The following is an 18,301-nucleotide window of genomic DNA, read 5'->3' on the forward strand; positions in this document are numbered from 1 at the left end:
GAGCACAGGCTCCGGACGCGCAGGCTCAGCGGCCATGGCTCACGGGCCCAGCCGCTCCGTGGCATGTGGGATCTTCCCAGACCGGGGCATGAACCCGTGTCCCTTGCATCGGCAGGTGGACTCGCAACCACTGCGCCACCAGGGAAGCCCCCAAACTACAATCTTGAGGCCAGAACTCAAGACCTATCATCAGGTTCTAATTTACTGCCCTACTAGTAATTTACACTCCATTAGCGCAGCACACTGCAGAGTGCTGTGCCAATAAAACAGTATGATGAGTTGAATCCAGAGGGACATTATAGCAACATGGTTAAGTGCATGGGCTCTGGAGTCAGGCTCCCTGAGTTTGAGCAAGACCTAGAACTTACTGAGTGACCCTATATAAGTGAACATCTTCATTTTTGATAGAGTAAGAGTACCTACCCCCAGGATTGTTATGAGGATTAACAAATGACAATTTATGTAAGGGCTTTATAATAATAAAAGAAATGTAAGCCAATACTATCATAGCCAACTTTTCTAAAGATGGTAACACCCCTACATTAAGATAGTCAGAATGTCCCAAGAATGAACAAACAGAACAAACATCCATTCATTCTTTTTATGGACACTGACTAGGCAACTACTGTATGCCAGACAATATGCTAGGCCTAGAATAAACAGTGGCCAATGAAATGGATACATGTCCTATATTCATAGCAAATACAAAAGAGTAACACATAAATAACCTTATAAGAAAACTCAGAATTTATTTACTTATGCCTGTACTTATTTCATTTTAACAATATGGAAAGGTAATTTATACTACCTTCTTTCTTGTCACTCTGGCTAATTTCAGCATGAGGAAACACTTTTTGCAAGACTGCTAGGATGTTGTTGAAGCTTCTTTCCAGCAGTGGTCTTATGATGGGGGATAGTGCATGTCCCGAAGACATGACAGCACGCTGGGAAGCAGGCACAATATTCTGCATTGCGTGGTAAAAATCTTGGGCGTTGAGCACTATTGAGGAAACATCTAGCTGCAGTTTATGACTGCTAGCATAGATCTGGGGGTAACGCCTTCGCAGGGCAATCAGGGCAGCTTCAGTGCACAGGGCCTTGATATCAGCTCCGCAATAGCCTAATGCACAAAAGGAAAAGGATAACAAAGGTAAGTCCATTTTTCCAAGTATCAACTCTATTGTGCAAATATGCACATCTTTATCTAAAATAAAATACTAAATCAATCGTGCAATTTCACTAGCAAAATGAAAAATGACCATTTAAAGTCACCTAATAAAACTGTTTACTCATTAAGACTAAAAACGTTTTGAATATTTTAATTAACAAACACATGAACTAATGGTATTAAAAGAAAACAAGTCATATATTTTGTGCCAAAACCACTGATTATAACGTACATCTTTCTTCAGGAAAGGTTTCAAAGAAATAGTTTTATATCAATATTTCCAATTATTAGTTTAGTCCTCATGACATTACAGTTTTCTATAAATTTTTCTAATATTACTAATTTCCAAACACATATAATGGAGGAGTACAAAGTAGTATACATAAGCGGAAACTTCAAAATCAGAGCTATTCTACTACTAACTCTGAGTGCAACCCACAAGCAGGTTAATATCTTATTACCCCCAAAACTATACTTTAAAGTTATGATCATCTCTGATAGTTCCAAAGGTATTACAGGGAATGAGAATCCATTAAATTTCTACATTATCTTCCTTTTTATATATGTATTTAGTTTAAAATGATTGATAATCTAGTTCAAAGGGCTACAAAGATATGAGGTATCATCCATTACCCATATTTAACTGATCGTGTAGTTAAACAACAGATCAAGCCACCAGTGCTCTGAAATCATTTCATTCATTTGAGCGACAAATACATAGAAAAACATATGAACTCTTAGGTCTTTACCACAAATGGGAAGAAAACCTCAAACTAGTCACGGTGTTTTTTTATATCGACAATTAAACCTGCATTTGGCCACCTTTATCAGTTATGCCAGCAGCATAGTCCCTAAGCTCTTCAAAGAACATTAGTCCCTAAGCTCTTCAAAGAGTGGTATTAGGTTTATTTATCTTTTTATATCTCACAATGACCTTGTAGAACACTTAAATACTGAAATTAAAATGGTGATTAGATAGGAAAACTACAAGCAGAGAAGAAATAGTACCAGACTAACTGGCAGAAAAAGAACATTAAGGAACAAAACCATATAAATCAAACTGACTCACACATCTATAATAAATTCTATCCCTATATCCCTCAGTAGGGCAAATGATCACGTTAAACAAGTCCTACACATAACAGAAAACTCCTCACCCTGCTCTCCTTTCTCCACAGCACTTACAACCTTATCATTTACCTATTATGTTTACTGTCTGCCTTCCCCAACTAGAATGTGACCTCTGTAAGAATAGGGGTATTTGTTTGTTTTGTTCGCTAAATGTATCTCAACTACCAAGAACGATGCCTGGCCTGGCATTCAGTAGATATCCAAAAAATATTTCTTGAGTGAAAGAATGAATGAAAAGAGAAAAGAGTAACTCCAAGGTTATAGTCTGGAAACGTAAAACTATTAGGTTACCATGTATTACAAAAAAGAGGGGGATGAATCATATCTATTAGGCTTTTCTCTTTCTAAGAAATCTGAATTCTTTTACTATTAAACCAACTTACTCACTGTAACTAAAAATTTCAATGAAAATTATGAAGTACTATATTCATAAACATTTATTCAGAGGTAGGGGAAAACTTAATATGACCTATGAGAATTTAATTCAGAAAGCTGTAAGCAGATTAAGCATTAACACTGCCCCGTGACAGCAATCAATCTCCCAAATAATTCTTCAGAATAACCAAGTTTACCATGTCTCTCATTTTATTTTCTAGTTCTCAATGAATGAACCTGACAAAACGTATCTTTTCCCGTTCCATACATATCTGTTACATTAGTTCAACAAAATAACTGTAGAACACCAGCTCAATTATAAACAGTTAACTAAATAATCCATTTCAGAGGAAGTAAAGAATAAACTACTGTCTTCAAAAATATATAAACCACATTTCTTTTTCTTCTTTAAAAGTATATATACTTAGTGAACATACTATATGACCCTATTTTTAAGTGCAAAAACCTAATTAAAAAAGAGAAAATGTTCAAAAACAATGCAGAACAGAAAAAAGCCACTAAAAGGTATTTTATGTAGTAAATGTTGCCCGTAACATTTATGTTTGACATAATAATATAAATAGCAATGTATTGTTCATTTTTTCTTAATTTATTAAAGATAATTTTAAAGCTTATCAACAATAATAGATTCCACCTAAAGAAGTAAATTTTCTTCACTGAGTTAAACAGATGTTTTGTATATTGACACATTTTATTAACAATATCAAAAAATCACATTTGTTAATATCATCACCAATCTCATCGCTAAAATCTTTTAAGTGCTGGCAAGCTGTCAGCTCACAATGACAAATATAAGTCATAAAATGCCCTTTGAGAACTGCTGTGTAGCTTATAATCCCTTTTTTGTTTTTAAAAAAATCCTAATTTTTGCTTGAAAGTTTGAATTTCATCATTAGTTATAAACTAATCTTTGAAAAAAATAACGAAGTAAATTTTCTCATGGATTATCATAACCAACAGACTATAAATGATAGGATGTATCTTCTTTACATTTGTTTGTGAATGAGAATTACTAGTTTATATCTGTGGTTGTCAACCTTGACTAGTCATCTGAATAAACAATGAAAATGAGCCAAAAATAGATTCCCAACAAACTTAGTGAATGAGAATCACTAAGTGGTGGTTTAATATCATAAATGTGTATTTTGAGAAAACTTTACAAGTGATACTGATATACAAAAAAATTGAGAACTACTGAATTAATAATACACTTTCCTTACTAGACTCTAAAACAGAATTAAAGGTACATCATAACCATGGCTAAATAGGCTATATTAAGGGTGACCACATGTCCTGGTTTAGGCCATTTGCCTTGTCATAATTAACAGTGTATTTTTTCACTCTCAAAGGGGTCCTGGTTTAGAAAAATAGACGATATGACTATTCTAGAAATACTGAAATACAGCCTTTTGAGAGTTAAAAGCTGATGTTAAATATCAATATCCCTTCCATAGGGATTCCATAACTTAATACTAGTTCCACCATTACAACTCTAACAGTCTGATGAACACACATAGCTATAGATACCGAAGAAAAAGCATTCCTGAATACTGCTATTAAGATGGAAATTTGTCTGAAAGAACGAAAATACAAGCTATTCAAAGAGGTTATAAACTAGAGAAAGGTAATAAAATTTTATGAAGTTACTTTTTAAGTAAAATACCAAACAATGAAGGTCCACAAGCTAAGATGCCACATTGACAGATACCCTTTCATTGTTTTGGCCCTCTTAGTGAAAATGAATAGAGAAGTATGATTAGATTAAAGTTCTTCATTAACCTTAAGCTCCTACTATTTGTGCACATGTTCTGGATACCAAATTATTTGAAGACTACTAAAAATCACACCTATTATGCATGCAAACCTCCAAGTACTTGGGAATTCATTTCAAGGTAAAAGTTACCAAATCCATAACCTCTAACAAGAGGTCAACTATCTTTGCAGTCGTTCATTAAGACTGCATACTCTTTTGTTAGGCATAAATTTCATTCAACTGAACCCATACATGTTAAAACATCTTTGGGATACGTAAGTGCTAAGCTCATAATGAATTAAAAATTTATTGCTATTCCGTTCCTGTTTGAAGTCCTGTATTTTCTTTTTTCTTTTTTTTTTTTTAAGTGAACTGGTTTCTTAAATGAAATAAGTGTCATAATCAAAATCAGAAGTCAGTTAATTATAATGGATTTTTATGTCACTCTCCAGGAAGAAAATAGAGTATATATAAGCAGATTCTAAACCAGCAACGCCACCCCCAAAAAAGACAGTTTTTCAGTCCTACAAAAAAGTATGTCTTAAAATTTTTTTAACTTAAGAAACTGACTAAAAGCTAAAATAAATAACTTGGTAAAATGAGAAGGAGTGGCCTTTCGAAATGAAAAAGGAAACTGAGAGTCTAATATTTAAGATGAAGAATTAGAGTATATAATATTTCAGATGGTACATAGGGTAAAAAAGTAATTTCAAAATTACTCTTAGGGAATTTCCAAAATTATTTGAAGACTTCTGCTTATTTCAGTTAAGGATCATTCTGTGACAAATTCACAGATGAATCTACAAATATTTCCCATTCTGATCTATACTCTAACACAATAATATCATAAAAGTAACAGGAAATAAAAGGGGTCAAATTTCAAAAAGGGCAAAGACTGGATTTTGTACCAAATACCACCCTCTCCCATAAAGCAGCACAAGGCTTTGCAAAGGTCAAGCCAAATTTACATGAAATGGGTTTGGCGCATGCTCTCTTATACCAGGCAAAGCTTAAACTGGAGTAGTGCTGGAGAGATTTACGTTTTCTCCTCACCAGAAGATGTCGAGGTCTTTGTGGTTCAAAAGCTGAGGTATGCTGCTTCGGAGATGGAGGTCCCTGTGGATGAAGAGGATAATTCGGATGTAGCTAACTGAATGGACTAATGTTCTATTTAAGTTTTAATTATTTGATGGTGGACCACAATGATTTTTTAACTAAGTTGTTCTTTTTGGTTTTGGTAACTTTAAAATTTTCCCAAGTAGACTGCTGACTGTTAGTGGACTTATTAGGGGGACTTCTTCATAATGCTTTAAAAAAGTTCATGGAGAGATTTTTTAATTTATATTTTTGAGAGAATGAGAGGAAAACAGACAAAAGACAGAAAAAGAATGAAGGAAAAATACCTGTGTGTATATTCAGTTGCTTAATACCACATTCATTTCAGATCTAATTAGAGCCAAAATCCTGAATTCTAAAACCTCTGAATTCCGTCTCTTATGTAGGATCGTGTACGTACATAAAACACTCTCACTATATCCTTTTAGGACAGTAGTGTTCGTTCACTCTGTAGGAGATCTTCTACTTTGTGAATAACTTATTAACTTGGAGAGTTTTACATTTGGGGAAATACTAGCAGATGTCATTAAGTATTTTCTTTGAAGACTCCTCTCACTCAACTTCTTTCTAAACCACCAGCATGAGGATGAGTCCATCATGTAATCTGTGAAGTAAAAGACTACAGTCCTGCCCTATCCCTGGACCTTCACCTCTCGTTTAAGCTTATTTTTCTTAGTAAAACTTCTGAAAGGGAACAATTCCTAAAAGGAAACACTGTAGTAATACTGGAAATCCAGCACTCAATGAAAGGCATATGACCACTGAGCTTTGATAATCAAAACACCTAATGGCAACTAAAATTCTAATTTAGAAGTGTTCAAACTTCAAGTGAAATGTTTACATTTAAAGGCAAAGCCATCTATTGCACAAAAACACAACTATACTCATTCACATTCCAAACATAAGGGGAAAGGGAGGCTGATCAGAACAAACAATGACAATCAAAAAATTCAAACAGTAGCACTCACCAACACATTTTTCAGCCAATTCACCTAAAAAAGCATCTGACAATTTTGGATTCCAGTCCCTGGTATGGATCTGTAAAATGTGTTTTCTTGCCTAAGAAGAAAAGCACAGATAAATAAAATCTTGCCTAAGGAAAAAAGTACAAATAAATAAAATATCCTCAACCCCAAAATGTGTTCGATGGAACAAATTTATCAACTAACCACATCCCAGAAAAGCAACTGTTTATTTTTAAAGAAACATAAACAGCTTGGCATCCGCATCAACCCTGATTCCCATAATAACCCTGTGAGCTATGTAGCAGAGATCTTTGTTTCACAAACTAAGATAATTAACATCCTGAGAGGTAAAGGAACTTGACTAGCGGCACATACGACTACGTGACTGATATAGGACTAGAACTCAAAACTAAATTTCACTTTCCTCCAAGTCAGTAAACAAAAAAACTTTAATGTGTTATAATAATCATTTTTTAAACAAACCTTATATTTAGATTTCACAGGCCTTTTGGTTCTAATATGCATAAAGTATCATTAAAGTTTTAAGTTGAAGAAGTTTTCAATTAAATAAATATAATAAACATTATCATCTTGTAGGTTAGTTAATGCTTTCACATTTAATATATAACAAGGTAATCTCCATAAATATTAATTGAATTCACTGTAAAACAAAGGTTTAAACAATTTTACCTTGATTTTTTTCTTTCAAAAGAGCATTCTTTACCTTAAATCTAACTGTATAGCACAATCAAAATTTTAACATCTTGGTTCCAAATTAAATGAAATTTCTTTTTCTCCCACAGTAAAAATTAAACACTGAAGTATGAGTCCATAATCACCTGAAAAGTCACATCAGAATTCTTTTTTCACATTTGCCTTCTTTCAGGGGAAAGACAATGCTTTCTAAAATTGAGCTTGGGCTTCCCTGGTGGCGCAGTGGTTGAGAGTCCGCCTGCCAATACAGGGGACACGGGTTCATGCCCCGGTCCGGGAGAATCCCACATGCTGCGGAGCAGCTGGGCCCGTGAGCCATGGCCGCTGAGCCTGCGTGTCTGGAGCCTGTGCTCCGCAACAGGAGAGGCCACAGCAGTGAGAGGCCCGCGTACCACACACACAAAAAAAAACCTGAGTATACTTGTTTCCTCAACACTGCTACTTGAGTTTCTTGAGACTATGAAAAAGCAAATTATAACCAAGATGATATTATTGCCTTGGTGAGGAATCTGGGGTCTAGCACAAAAACAGAAAGAACTTGAAAGTTTTCAAGATAAACCTTGCTCAAAAAGTTGACAAAATCTGGAATCAATAGCTGTTGCTTCAATTCCAAGTTCTAAGTTAGGTGTTCAGCTACCAAAAATAAATCAATGATGTAAGAAATATTTTCTTTCGACTTGAAATATCTGCCTGAACAGATACTAAAAGAATATAAAATCAAGGCCCCCCAAAAATATAATTCTGAGAGCTTACATAGTCTAGAAGATGACATTAAGAATCTATATAGACTTCATTAGCAGAAGGGGCGCCACTCATTCAAGACCCTTAGAGAATCAGAAACACAGCAAAAAAAAAAAAAAATCTAAGCTGGAAGGTATCTCAAAAAAGATCTATCGGGGCTTCCCTGGTGGCGCAGTGGTTGGGAGTCCACCTGATTTAGAGGAAATGAAATTAATTACCTAAAGTCAAAAGTTATTGTCAGGTCTCTGAGACATTTAAGTGCCTTTCTCTTTTTCTATATAAAGAGTCTCCTTTCTTTATCATAAAAACAAGAACTAGAAGAAATTATTTAAATCAAGAAATGTTTCATTACAATTTACTCTATATGGCATACAGAATAGTAAATCATATGGTTTCTCCTAATAGAAAGTAGCTTCCTCTATTATTAAGAGTCAAAGGCAAACTCAGGTCACTCATTCTTTAGGATTCATGAATATACACATAACATTTATAACAATAATCATACTGCTGATGATGATAAACAAAAGAAATTAAGCATTATTGCATAAAGAAGGTACGTGCTATTTTATGGTAATAAAGAGTTAACAAAATTATTAAAATTTGGCACCAAGACTTACTTTTTTTGTTGTTTGTTTTTTACTTTCACTTGCTCAAATAGTAAGAGTCATGATATTCCACTTCCCAAACTGCATGCTAATATTAGACACTGACTGGTATCAATTTAAATTAACGACCAAATGGAGCCTTATGACTGCCCTTAACCCTTCTCTATTCTATTCATGAGGCTATCTTCCAGCAGACTATTTCATAGCTTCTCTGTCTTCATGCTCAGCCTCTCGTTCAGAACTTGCTTCCTAATCCACTGAGAAAACTGAAGCAATCAGAAGAAAACTTCCAAAGGTACCCAATACCAACTCTGTCCACCTGTTAGCATGTGTACCCGCAATATTCTGTCTTCTCCCTATTATAACAGATGAACTATCAAATTCCTATCTATAGTCATTCTTGGGACTTCCCTGGTGGTCCAGTGTCGAAGACTCCACGCTCCCAGGGCAGGGGGCCCAGGTTTGATCCCTGGTCAGGGAACTAGATCCCACATGCCACAACTAAGACCCAGCGCAGACAAATAAATAAATAAATTTTTTTAAAATTAAAACTAAAGTCATTCTCATCACTCATATATTAAATCCAATCCCCCTTCTCGCCTATCAAGGCAAGAAGATAATTCTCCTTTCTCAATTTTATCACCAAAACTTCCTTCCCTACTGGATATTTCTCCCATCTTAAAAATAACAAAACACCTTCTCTTGTCCCCATTTGCTCAACACCTTCTCTTGTCCCAATTTGCTCAACATCTCACCTCAATCCTTTGCTTCTTATTACAGCAAAACACTTTGAAAAATGTATCTCCATTCACTGTCTCCAATTCCTCCCCTCCCATTCTCTTAAACTAACCATATTCGAGTCAAGTTTTTTGCACCCACCACTAATTGAAATTGTTCCCGTCAGGTTTCACCAAAGACCTACATAATGCTAAATACAATCGCCAATCTTCTGTCATGTGATTTAATTTAGCAACATCTGACACAGTTAATTATACCTTCCCCATTGATATAGTTTCTTCACTTGGCTTCCAGAATCCCACTCTCCTAGTTTTCCTCTTACCTTACTGACTGCTTCTTAAGACAGAGGAATTGTATCATCTAGTCTCATGACCTTAAATATTACCTAAGGAAAAAAAGGTGAACAGCCAGTCTAGGTTTTTTCCACAGACCCAGGCCAAGAAAAATGATCTTATGTTTAGGTCTCAAGCACTGTTTTCTTGAAACTTAGAAAGTTAAAATTAACATGGAAAACTATGTTCAAGATCCATACTTATACAATATAGTAAGCCACAGAACATTTCCATCATCACAGAATATTCAACTGGACAGTACTGTTCTAGACCTCGTTTACTGTTAAATCTCTGATTTGTGTGGACTATAGCTGAATTGTGAAGACTATGGTTGGCATATGGACTTTGAGGCCTACATGACTAGGACACTAGAGAAGATAACTGGAAAATCAAGGTAATGGCTTTCCTGTGCCGAAATGAACACTGGCTGTGTCTTTTAGAGCTAATAAGCACATTCCCCATCTACTGGTAGAGCCTAAAAGATGTGCTTGAACTGTTGTAAGATGTCCCAGATGAGAGATAGCTGACGCTTCCCCATGCTGAAGTAGACTACTTCAGTCTTGTCTCCTATAACTAAGCGTACCTCTATGCACTGGTACAGCCCAAGAAGCTCACTTGGGTAACAAAAATGATGCTGTATACACTATGTTTCCTATCTTGACAAAGCTAAATAAACTTGGTGCCAAAAAAAAGCCTATAAGTTGGATCGTCAATCCAAAACTGAGACAGATATAGTGGCTGTTCAGACTGTCAAACTGAGGTAGAGACTGCTCTACAAAGACTGCTCTATACAGCAGAGCCATTGCCTTCATTTCCCTATAGCCTACTGTACTGTACTAATCACTAAGCTTCTCACATCTATGTACATAAACAAGGCATTTTACAGAGATCCAAAATCAAAGCCATATAACAGCAAGTGATCATGTGTGCATGTGTGTGTGTGTGTGTGTGTGTGTGTGTGTGTGTATAAATATATATATTCATATGTAGTATCTTCTCTGCTCTCTTTTGGTTATATTTATATAGGTATGTGTTATAAAGGTTCTAATTAGGCTTGATATGTTTAATACATGCAAAGCATTGTCAAATACAGAATCTTCTCTGAATATGTCCCTTCCTCTCAAATATAAATGTGCAGTGAAGATGACAGTCAATGATTAAACTGGTCAAAGACTAACCAAAATATTGCCAAGTAAAAATAGGAAAAAAGAACTTTGTATAACATATTAAATAACATTTTACATAGTCAATGACTACACATTGCCCTGTTTTAATTATGTTCTTATTTTTATTATGTTCTTTTTAAAACTACACTATAATGAATAGCATTTGCTGCTTTTAATTAAATAAGATGTTACAGCCATTTCTATGAGAATTTGCATATTGGGCTCTTATTCATAAAGCCACCATTACTCTAAAAACATTATTTTTATGGGAACAAAGCTACTTTGGTGAACAAGAGACATATAACCTGTCATACAAGATAATTAATACAATGTAGAGAACTAAAGAAAAGAGTAAGTAAGCATCTACAGTAACCTAAAAATCATACCCTTACTTCCTAAAACTCATAAACTTTCTGATAATTGTTAACAAAAAAGATTAAATTATTCAGTAATTACAAGAATTTTTTAAGTAGTAACTAAGATATCCAACAAGCACAAAATTCTGAAAATGACAACTCATAAAATACCACTTTCAAAGTATATGTATACATATATATATATTTCATAATTGAGTCACAAATAAATCTTAATATATCAAAAACTCTTACCTTTTGATCAGGAAGGTTGAAAAGAAATTCTCTGTCAAAACGACCAGGTCTCCTGAGAGCAGGATCTATAGAATCAAGTCTATTTGTAGCACCAATAACAACAATTTCGCCCCTATTGTCTAATCCATCCATAAGAGCAAGGAGGGTTGATACTATAGAGCTGTAACAAAATTTTCAAACAAAATTTTAAATTTTAAAAAGGGAAAAAAGAAAAAGTTGCAAAATTGCTGCTTATACTTTTATCAGTCTTAAAGACTAAAGAAATGGATTTTTATATCCATGTTCACAAGTAAAACTAAGTTCCATTTAACTTTCTCATACCACTCTAAACAGGTTTAAGTCTTCTGCAGCTATAAGTGACATACAATACACATATTGAATATATTTAAAGTATACAAATTGCTAAGTTTTGAAGTATGTGAAACTATCACCATAATCAAAAAGAGTAATATCCATCATGCTCTTCTTCATGCCCTTCAAAATCCACTGCCCACTGCTCTTCTTTGACCCAATCCCCTGGCAACCACTGATCTGAGTCTGTCACTATAGATTAGCTTGCATTACCTAAAATTTTATATACATGGGATCACACAGTAAGTACTTTTTTTTTCTGGATTCTTTCCCTCAGCATGATTATTTTGAAATTCACCACATTGTTGGTTTAACAATAGTTTATTCCTTTTCATTGCTAAGCAATATTCCATTTTATGGATGGATCCCAATTTGTTGATTCACATGTTGATGGACATTTAGACTGTTTCCAGTTTTTGGCTATTACCAAAAAAGCTGTGAACATTCATACAGGTCATGAAGATGTTCCCATAGGTTTTTTCCTAAAAGTTTTATACTTTTATCTCTTAAGCTTAGGCCTTCAACCTCTTAACCTTTAATGTTTACAGAATCTAAAATAACATCACATTTTGTATTCCTAAATATTGCTTTATCAGTATCTTTTTTTATCATGGCCAATTGTGCAACAGGTTGGTCAACTTCATTTTTTTCCCAAAGAACTGACTTTCTAATTTCCTGATTTCTGCATATCTCTGTTTGCAGTTCATATATAGTTAGCTATAATTTTTTATTTTACTAATACCATAGATTACTTAGAGTTAGGACAATAGTTCTTGATAAAAAACATAAAATTCTCTGCTTATCTTTTTGTCATTTGTTTCTTATATTTTTTATATTACTAAACTTTGGAAATTAGTTTATTATTTAAGGCACAATATATGGTCAATTTTTATAAATGCTGTGTTTGTTTGAAAACAGTGTTCATTCTATAATTGCCTTAGATAAGTATGCCCACAAGATCAGATTAATATAGTTGTTCAAATAATCTGTAGAGAATTTATTTTATGCTCATTTGGTCTATTAATTACTGAGAGGTACATGATATCTATCACAATGATTATCAATTTGACTCTGCAGTTCTGTCAATTTTTGTTTTATACAGTTTGAAATGTAGTAATCAGAGAATTATAAATTTTAAACTATTACATCTTTTAATAAATTGAAGATTTTACCATTGTAAATTGATCCTCTTTTTATGTATAATAATGCTTTCTGTCTTATTAGTCTCTTTTGTCTAATATAGCAATAGTAGCTTTCAGTTAGTATTTACTTGATACACATTTATACCATTTTATGAATTTGACTGTTTTGGACATTTTACATAAATGAAACAGTACAATATGTGATCTTTTGTGTCTGGTTTTGTTTCAACTAGCGTAAAGTATGTGAGGCTCACCAATGTTACTTGAATAAGATAAACATGTAGCATGTGCCAGAATTTCATTCCTTTTTGAGGCTGAATGATATTCTACCATGTGGATATACCACATTTTATTTAACCATTCATCAGCTAATGGACATCTGGGTTATTTCCATGTTATGGCTATTATGAATAACACTGCTGCGAATATTTGTGACTAAGCTTTTGCATCCCTTTTTCCCACCATTTGGAACCTCTCTTATATGTATCCTTATGTGTATTGATAGCTACAGTTTCACAAGTAAATACATATGTTAAAATTACCAAGTGTACTCTTTAAGTATATCAATGAGTATATATAGTATTCTGTATCAATTATACCTCAATAAAAGAGCTTTAAAAAAATAAGTAGTAGGGGGCTTCCCTGGTGGCGCAGTGGTTGAGAGTCCGCCTGCCGATGCAGGGGACGCGGGTTCGTGCCCCAGTCCGGGAAGATCCCACATGCCGCAGAGCGGCTGGGCCCATGAGCCATGGCCAAAAAAAAAAAAAAAGTCAGTAGTAGGGCTTCCCTGGTGGTGCAGTGGATAAGAATCTGCCTGCCAATGCAGGGAACACAGGTTCGATCCCTGGTCTGGGAAGATCCCACATGCCATGGAGCAGCTAAGCCCATGCATCACAACTACTGAGCCTGCGCTCTAGAGCCTGCAAGCCACAACTACTGAAGACCGCACGCCTAGAGCCCGTCCTCCACAATGAGAAGCCACCGCAACAAGAAGCCCGTGCACCGCAATGAAGAGTAGCCCCCCTCGCCCTAACTAGAGAAAGCCTGCGCGCGGCAACAAAGACCCAACGCAGCCAAAAATAAAAATTAATTAATTAATTTTTAAAAAATTCAGTAGTAAAATAAAAAGATTCTAAAATATCTCCAAATATTCTCTTTAGAAAAGCAAGAAATGAAAAACATAAACAGAAAACACACATAAATAGAAAACAAACATGAAATGGTATTCTCCAATTCATTTGTGTCAATGATTACATAAACATTAATGGATTAAACTTTCAAACTAAAATGAAGAGATTGTCCAGTTAGGAAAACAAGACCCAACTATGTATAATCCACAAAAGTAATACTCTAAATATTAAGACACTGAAAGGTAGGTAGTAAGTTAATGGAAAAAAAATGTACCAAGCAAAAAACATCAGAAGTCTAGATTAGCTTAATCATTATCTAATCATTAGCTAATCATTTCATTAGATTCTAATGAAAATAGATTTCAAAACAAAGAGTATTAACAAAGATAAAGAGGGGCATTTCATAATAAGAAGGCAATTTCAAACTAAAGACATCCAAAATAATAAATGTGTTTGCACCCAAAACAAAACTTCAAAATAAATGAAACAAAAATTGGCAGAATTCAAGAGACAATTCTACAATCATAGTTGGACATTTTACCACATCTCTCTAATGTTCATAAAATAACTAGACAAAAAAAATCAGTAAAAACACAAAAGATCCTACATAACATTATTATAACCCTGTCTTACTTGATATATAGAGAGAACATTATACCACAAACAACAGAATACAAATTCACAACACAGACAATACCTGGGACATAAAGAAAACTGCAGTGAATTTAAAATGACTTTAAGAGTTATTGTTTCTGACCACAATAAAATTAGAGAAACTAATACAGTGTTTTATGTTAATTATACCTCAATTAAAAAATTAAATTAGAGACAATAAGATAAAAACACAACTTGTAAACTAAACAACACACTTCTAAATATTCACTGTGTCAAAGAAGAAATGACAAGAGGAATTGGAAATTATTTTGAACTATAGGACACGGATTATATAAGAGGTCAAAAACTGGGATGCAGCTAAAGCAGTTCTTAAAAAGAAATTTATAGCTTTCAATGCCTATATTAGAAAAGAAAAAAAGTTTCAATCAAAGTCTAAAATTCCATCTGAATAATCTAGAAAAAGAGAAAACTAAACCTAAAGCAAACAGAAGAAACAAACAAACAAAAAGCCAAGAAGAGTCACAATGCATATTGCTAAATGCATATTGCTAAATGAAAGAAGCTAACCTGAAAGATTACATGCTGGATGATTACAACTACATAGCATTACGGAAAGGGCGAGGGTAGACAGTAAAAAATCATTAGTGCCAGGGACTGAGGGGGTGGGGTGGGGAGGGAAAGGAAGGATGAGTTGGTAGAGCACAGAGGATTTTTTAGGACAATGAAAATACTCTGTATGATACTATAATGACATATGCATGTTATTATACATTTGTCCTAACTCACAAAATGCAGAACACCCAGAGTGACTACAGACTTTGTGTGATTATCATGTGTCAATGTAGGTTCCTCAATTGTAACAAATGTACCCTCTCTGATGAAAGATGCTGATAATGAGGGAGGCTGTGCATCAGTGTGGGCACAGAGTAAATGGAATAATCTCTGTACCTTCCTCTCAATTATGCCGTAAATCTAAAACTGCTCTTTAAAAAAGATTTTTTTTTTAATTACAAAGAACAAGGTTGGGGACTTATACTAATAAGACTCTATAAATTTCTCTAGTAATTAAGTCAATGATATAAGGATAAACCTAAAGATCAATGGAACCAACTAACAAGTCTAGGAAGAGACAACTTAATGGTCAATTTCTGACAAAGATGCCAAGTAATTAAATGGAGACAAGGTAACCTTTTCAATAAATGGTCCTGGAACAATTGGGAAAAAAAATATGGAAAAAGCAAACTCCAGTCCACACCTTGCACTAGCTATAAAAATTAATTCAAACCCTTACCTTATGCTGACATACGAATGTTAACTTTAAAACGAATCACTGACCAAAATTCAAGGGCTAACACTACTAATATTTTAGAAGAAAATATAGAATAGTTGACAAATTGGTTTAGGAAATTATTCTCAAGACACAAAAATATATATCAAAAAAATTTACATAATGGACTTCATCAAGACTAAAACCTTTTGATTTTCAAAAAGTCATATTTAAGAAAAAGGCAAGCCAGACTAATAGAAAACTTTTCAAAACATAGATCTGACAAAGGGCTTGTTTTAAGAGCATATAAAAAAAATCTTACACTACAATGAGACATACAATATGATTTCTTTTTTTTTAAAGGGTAAAATAAGACATTTCACAAAAGAAAATATGTAAATGAGCAATAAGTGCATGCAAAGATGCTCAATATTATTAGTCATCAGAAAAATGAAAATTAATCCACTACTACACTCATTAGAATAGCAACAGTTAGAGAGTAAAAATACGAAATGCTGGCAAGAATGAGAAGCATCCCAAATCCTGATACATTACAGTTAAAAACTTAAAATGGTAAACCACTTTGGAAAGTAGGATTCAGCCATTTCTGTCTAAGGTATTTACCCAACAGAAATGAAAACATATGGTCCCATGAAAATGTGTATGCAAATGTTCACAGCAGCTTTATCATAATAGCCAAAAATAGAAGCAAACCAAATCTCTATCAGAGGAATTAAACAAATTGTGGTACACATACAGACATACACATACACACAGAGACACACAAGTTGCCCAAGGACTACTACTCAGAAATTAAAAAGAACAAAATATTAGTGTACGTGACATGGATAAATTTCAAAAACATTATGCTAAATCAGGATTAGGCATCTTTTTCTGTAAAGGGCCAGAAAGTAAATGTGTTAAGGCTTTGCAAGTCATATGATCTTTCTCTCACAACCCCTCCCTCATCTCTGCTCTTGTAGTGCAAAAGGAGATATATATATAACACAAAAAGCAATGAATATGGCTGTGTTCCAATAAAACTTCATTTACAAAAACAGGGAGAAGATTTGGCTCATGGGTCGTGGTTTGCTGACCCCTGTGCTAATGAAAGAAGTCTTCCTCAAGGACAGAGGTCACATCTTATAAGCCTCATAGCACTTATCCAAGGGCTAAATCTAAATAACTATGTCACAAATGAAAAGAATTCAACATAATCAGATTAGGAAAAATTACCTGTGGATCTGATCTTGCCTGCTAGAGCGAACTGGAGCTAATCCATCTATTTCATCAAAAAATATTATAGAAGGTCTCATCAAATATGCCTAGTATAAAAAGAAAACAAACATTATTTATTGTATTAGTTTTCATTTTTAATTTAATTACTGTATTTTCTTAATAGGTAATATAAGCAAATGGTACAACAAGCAGCAGGTAAGAAAGATTATACAGGAAAAAGGAAAGCTCCTTATCACCCCAGACTCTAACCACAAGGTCTCCACCCAGTAGACAACTACTGTTTTCAGTTTGTTTATTCTTCCATACATGTCATTTATACACATAAACATATATTTTTAAACACATTTAAACACACTGTACATACTGCTTTTATTGTATAACACAGCCTATTTTATGTTACTGATATATTTTAATTAGCTTACACGTAAGTACATAAAGATCTGCTTCATCCTTTTTTAACAGCTACAAAATGCCGCACTATATGGATGTGCCGTAATTAAACGAGTCCCCTACTCATGGACATTTAAGCTGTTTTCAATCTTTTCCTATTATCAATAATGCTTGAACAAATATCTGTGTACATTTAACATTTCACATGAGTATAAACATATCAATATAAAAAATTATAAAAGTGAAACTTATGGTTCAAAAGGTATGTGTCATTCTTAATTTAGATACTTGCAAATTACCTTCCATTGATGTATCAATTTACCCTTCTCACCAGAAATATTTAAGACTGCTCACCAACAATTTATTATCAAACTTCTTGTTCTTGACTAACGTTTTAAGATAAAGGATGTTACCTCATTTTCATTCTAATTTTTATTTCTATTATCAAGGAAGATGAGCATTTTTCATATCTTAAAAGAGCCATTAATATTGCTTTTTCTACACAAGTTCTGTTCATATCCTTTGCCAAGTTTTCTGTTGGATCATTGGTCTTCTGCTTACTGATTTCTAGGAGCTATATTTACTTAAAAAGTAGACTCTATGAAAGGAAATGAAAATATTTTTCTTCAAAGGGTATCATCTTTTGGTTTTGCTTACCATATTGTTGCCACGCAGAATGTAAAAAAAAGATTTTATATAGTGGATTCTTTTCTTCCATAGTTAGACTTTCCCTA

General features: G+C 33.8%; 1 protein-coding gene across 2 annotated transcripts in view; it reads right to left on the reverse strand.

Annotated features, from left to right (window-relative positions):
• ATAD2B (ATPase family AAA domain containing 2B) overlaps window positions 1-18,301 on the reverse strand; it is a 145,537-nt gene that overhangs the window by 69,751 nt on the left and 57,485 nt on the right. For both annotated transcript variants that reach the window (XM_007455492.1, XM_007455491.1), the window contains exons 13-16: window positions 17,175-17,263; window positions 11,434-11,593; window positions 6,533-6,623; window positions 809-1,120 (exon numbers count right to left, since the gene is read on the reverse strand). In XM_007455492.1, coding sequence (XP_007455554.1) covers window positions 809-1,120; window positions 6,533-6,623; window positions 11,434-11,593; window positions 17,175-17,263 — 652 coding nt within the window. The remainder of the gene's footprint in view (window positions 1-808; window positions 1,121-6,532; window positions 6,624-11,433; window positions 11,594-17,174; window positions 17,264-18,301) is intronic.

The sequence above is a fragment of the Lipotes vexillifer genome, unplaced genomic scaffold (assembly GCF_000442215.2).
Source record: "Lipotes vexillifer unplaced genomic scaffold, Lipotes_vexillifer_v1.1 scaffold131, whole genome shotgun sequence".
NCBI lineage: Eukaryota > Metazoa > Chordata > Mammalia > Artiodactyla > Lipotidae > Lipotes > Lipotes vexillifer.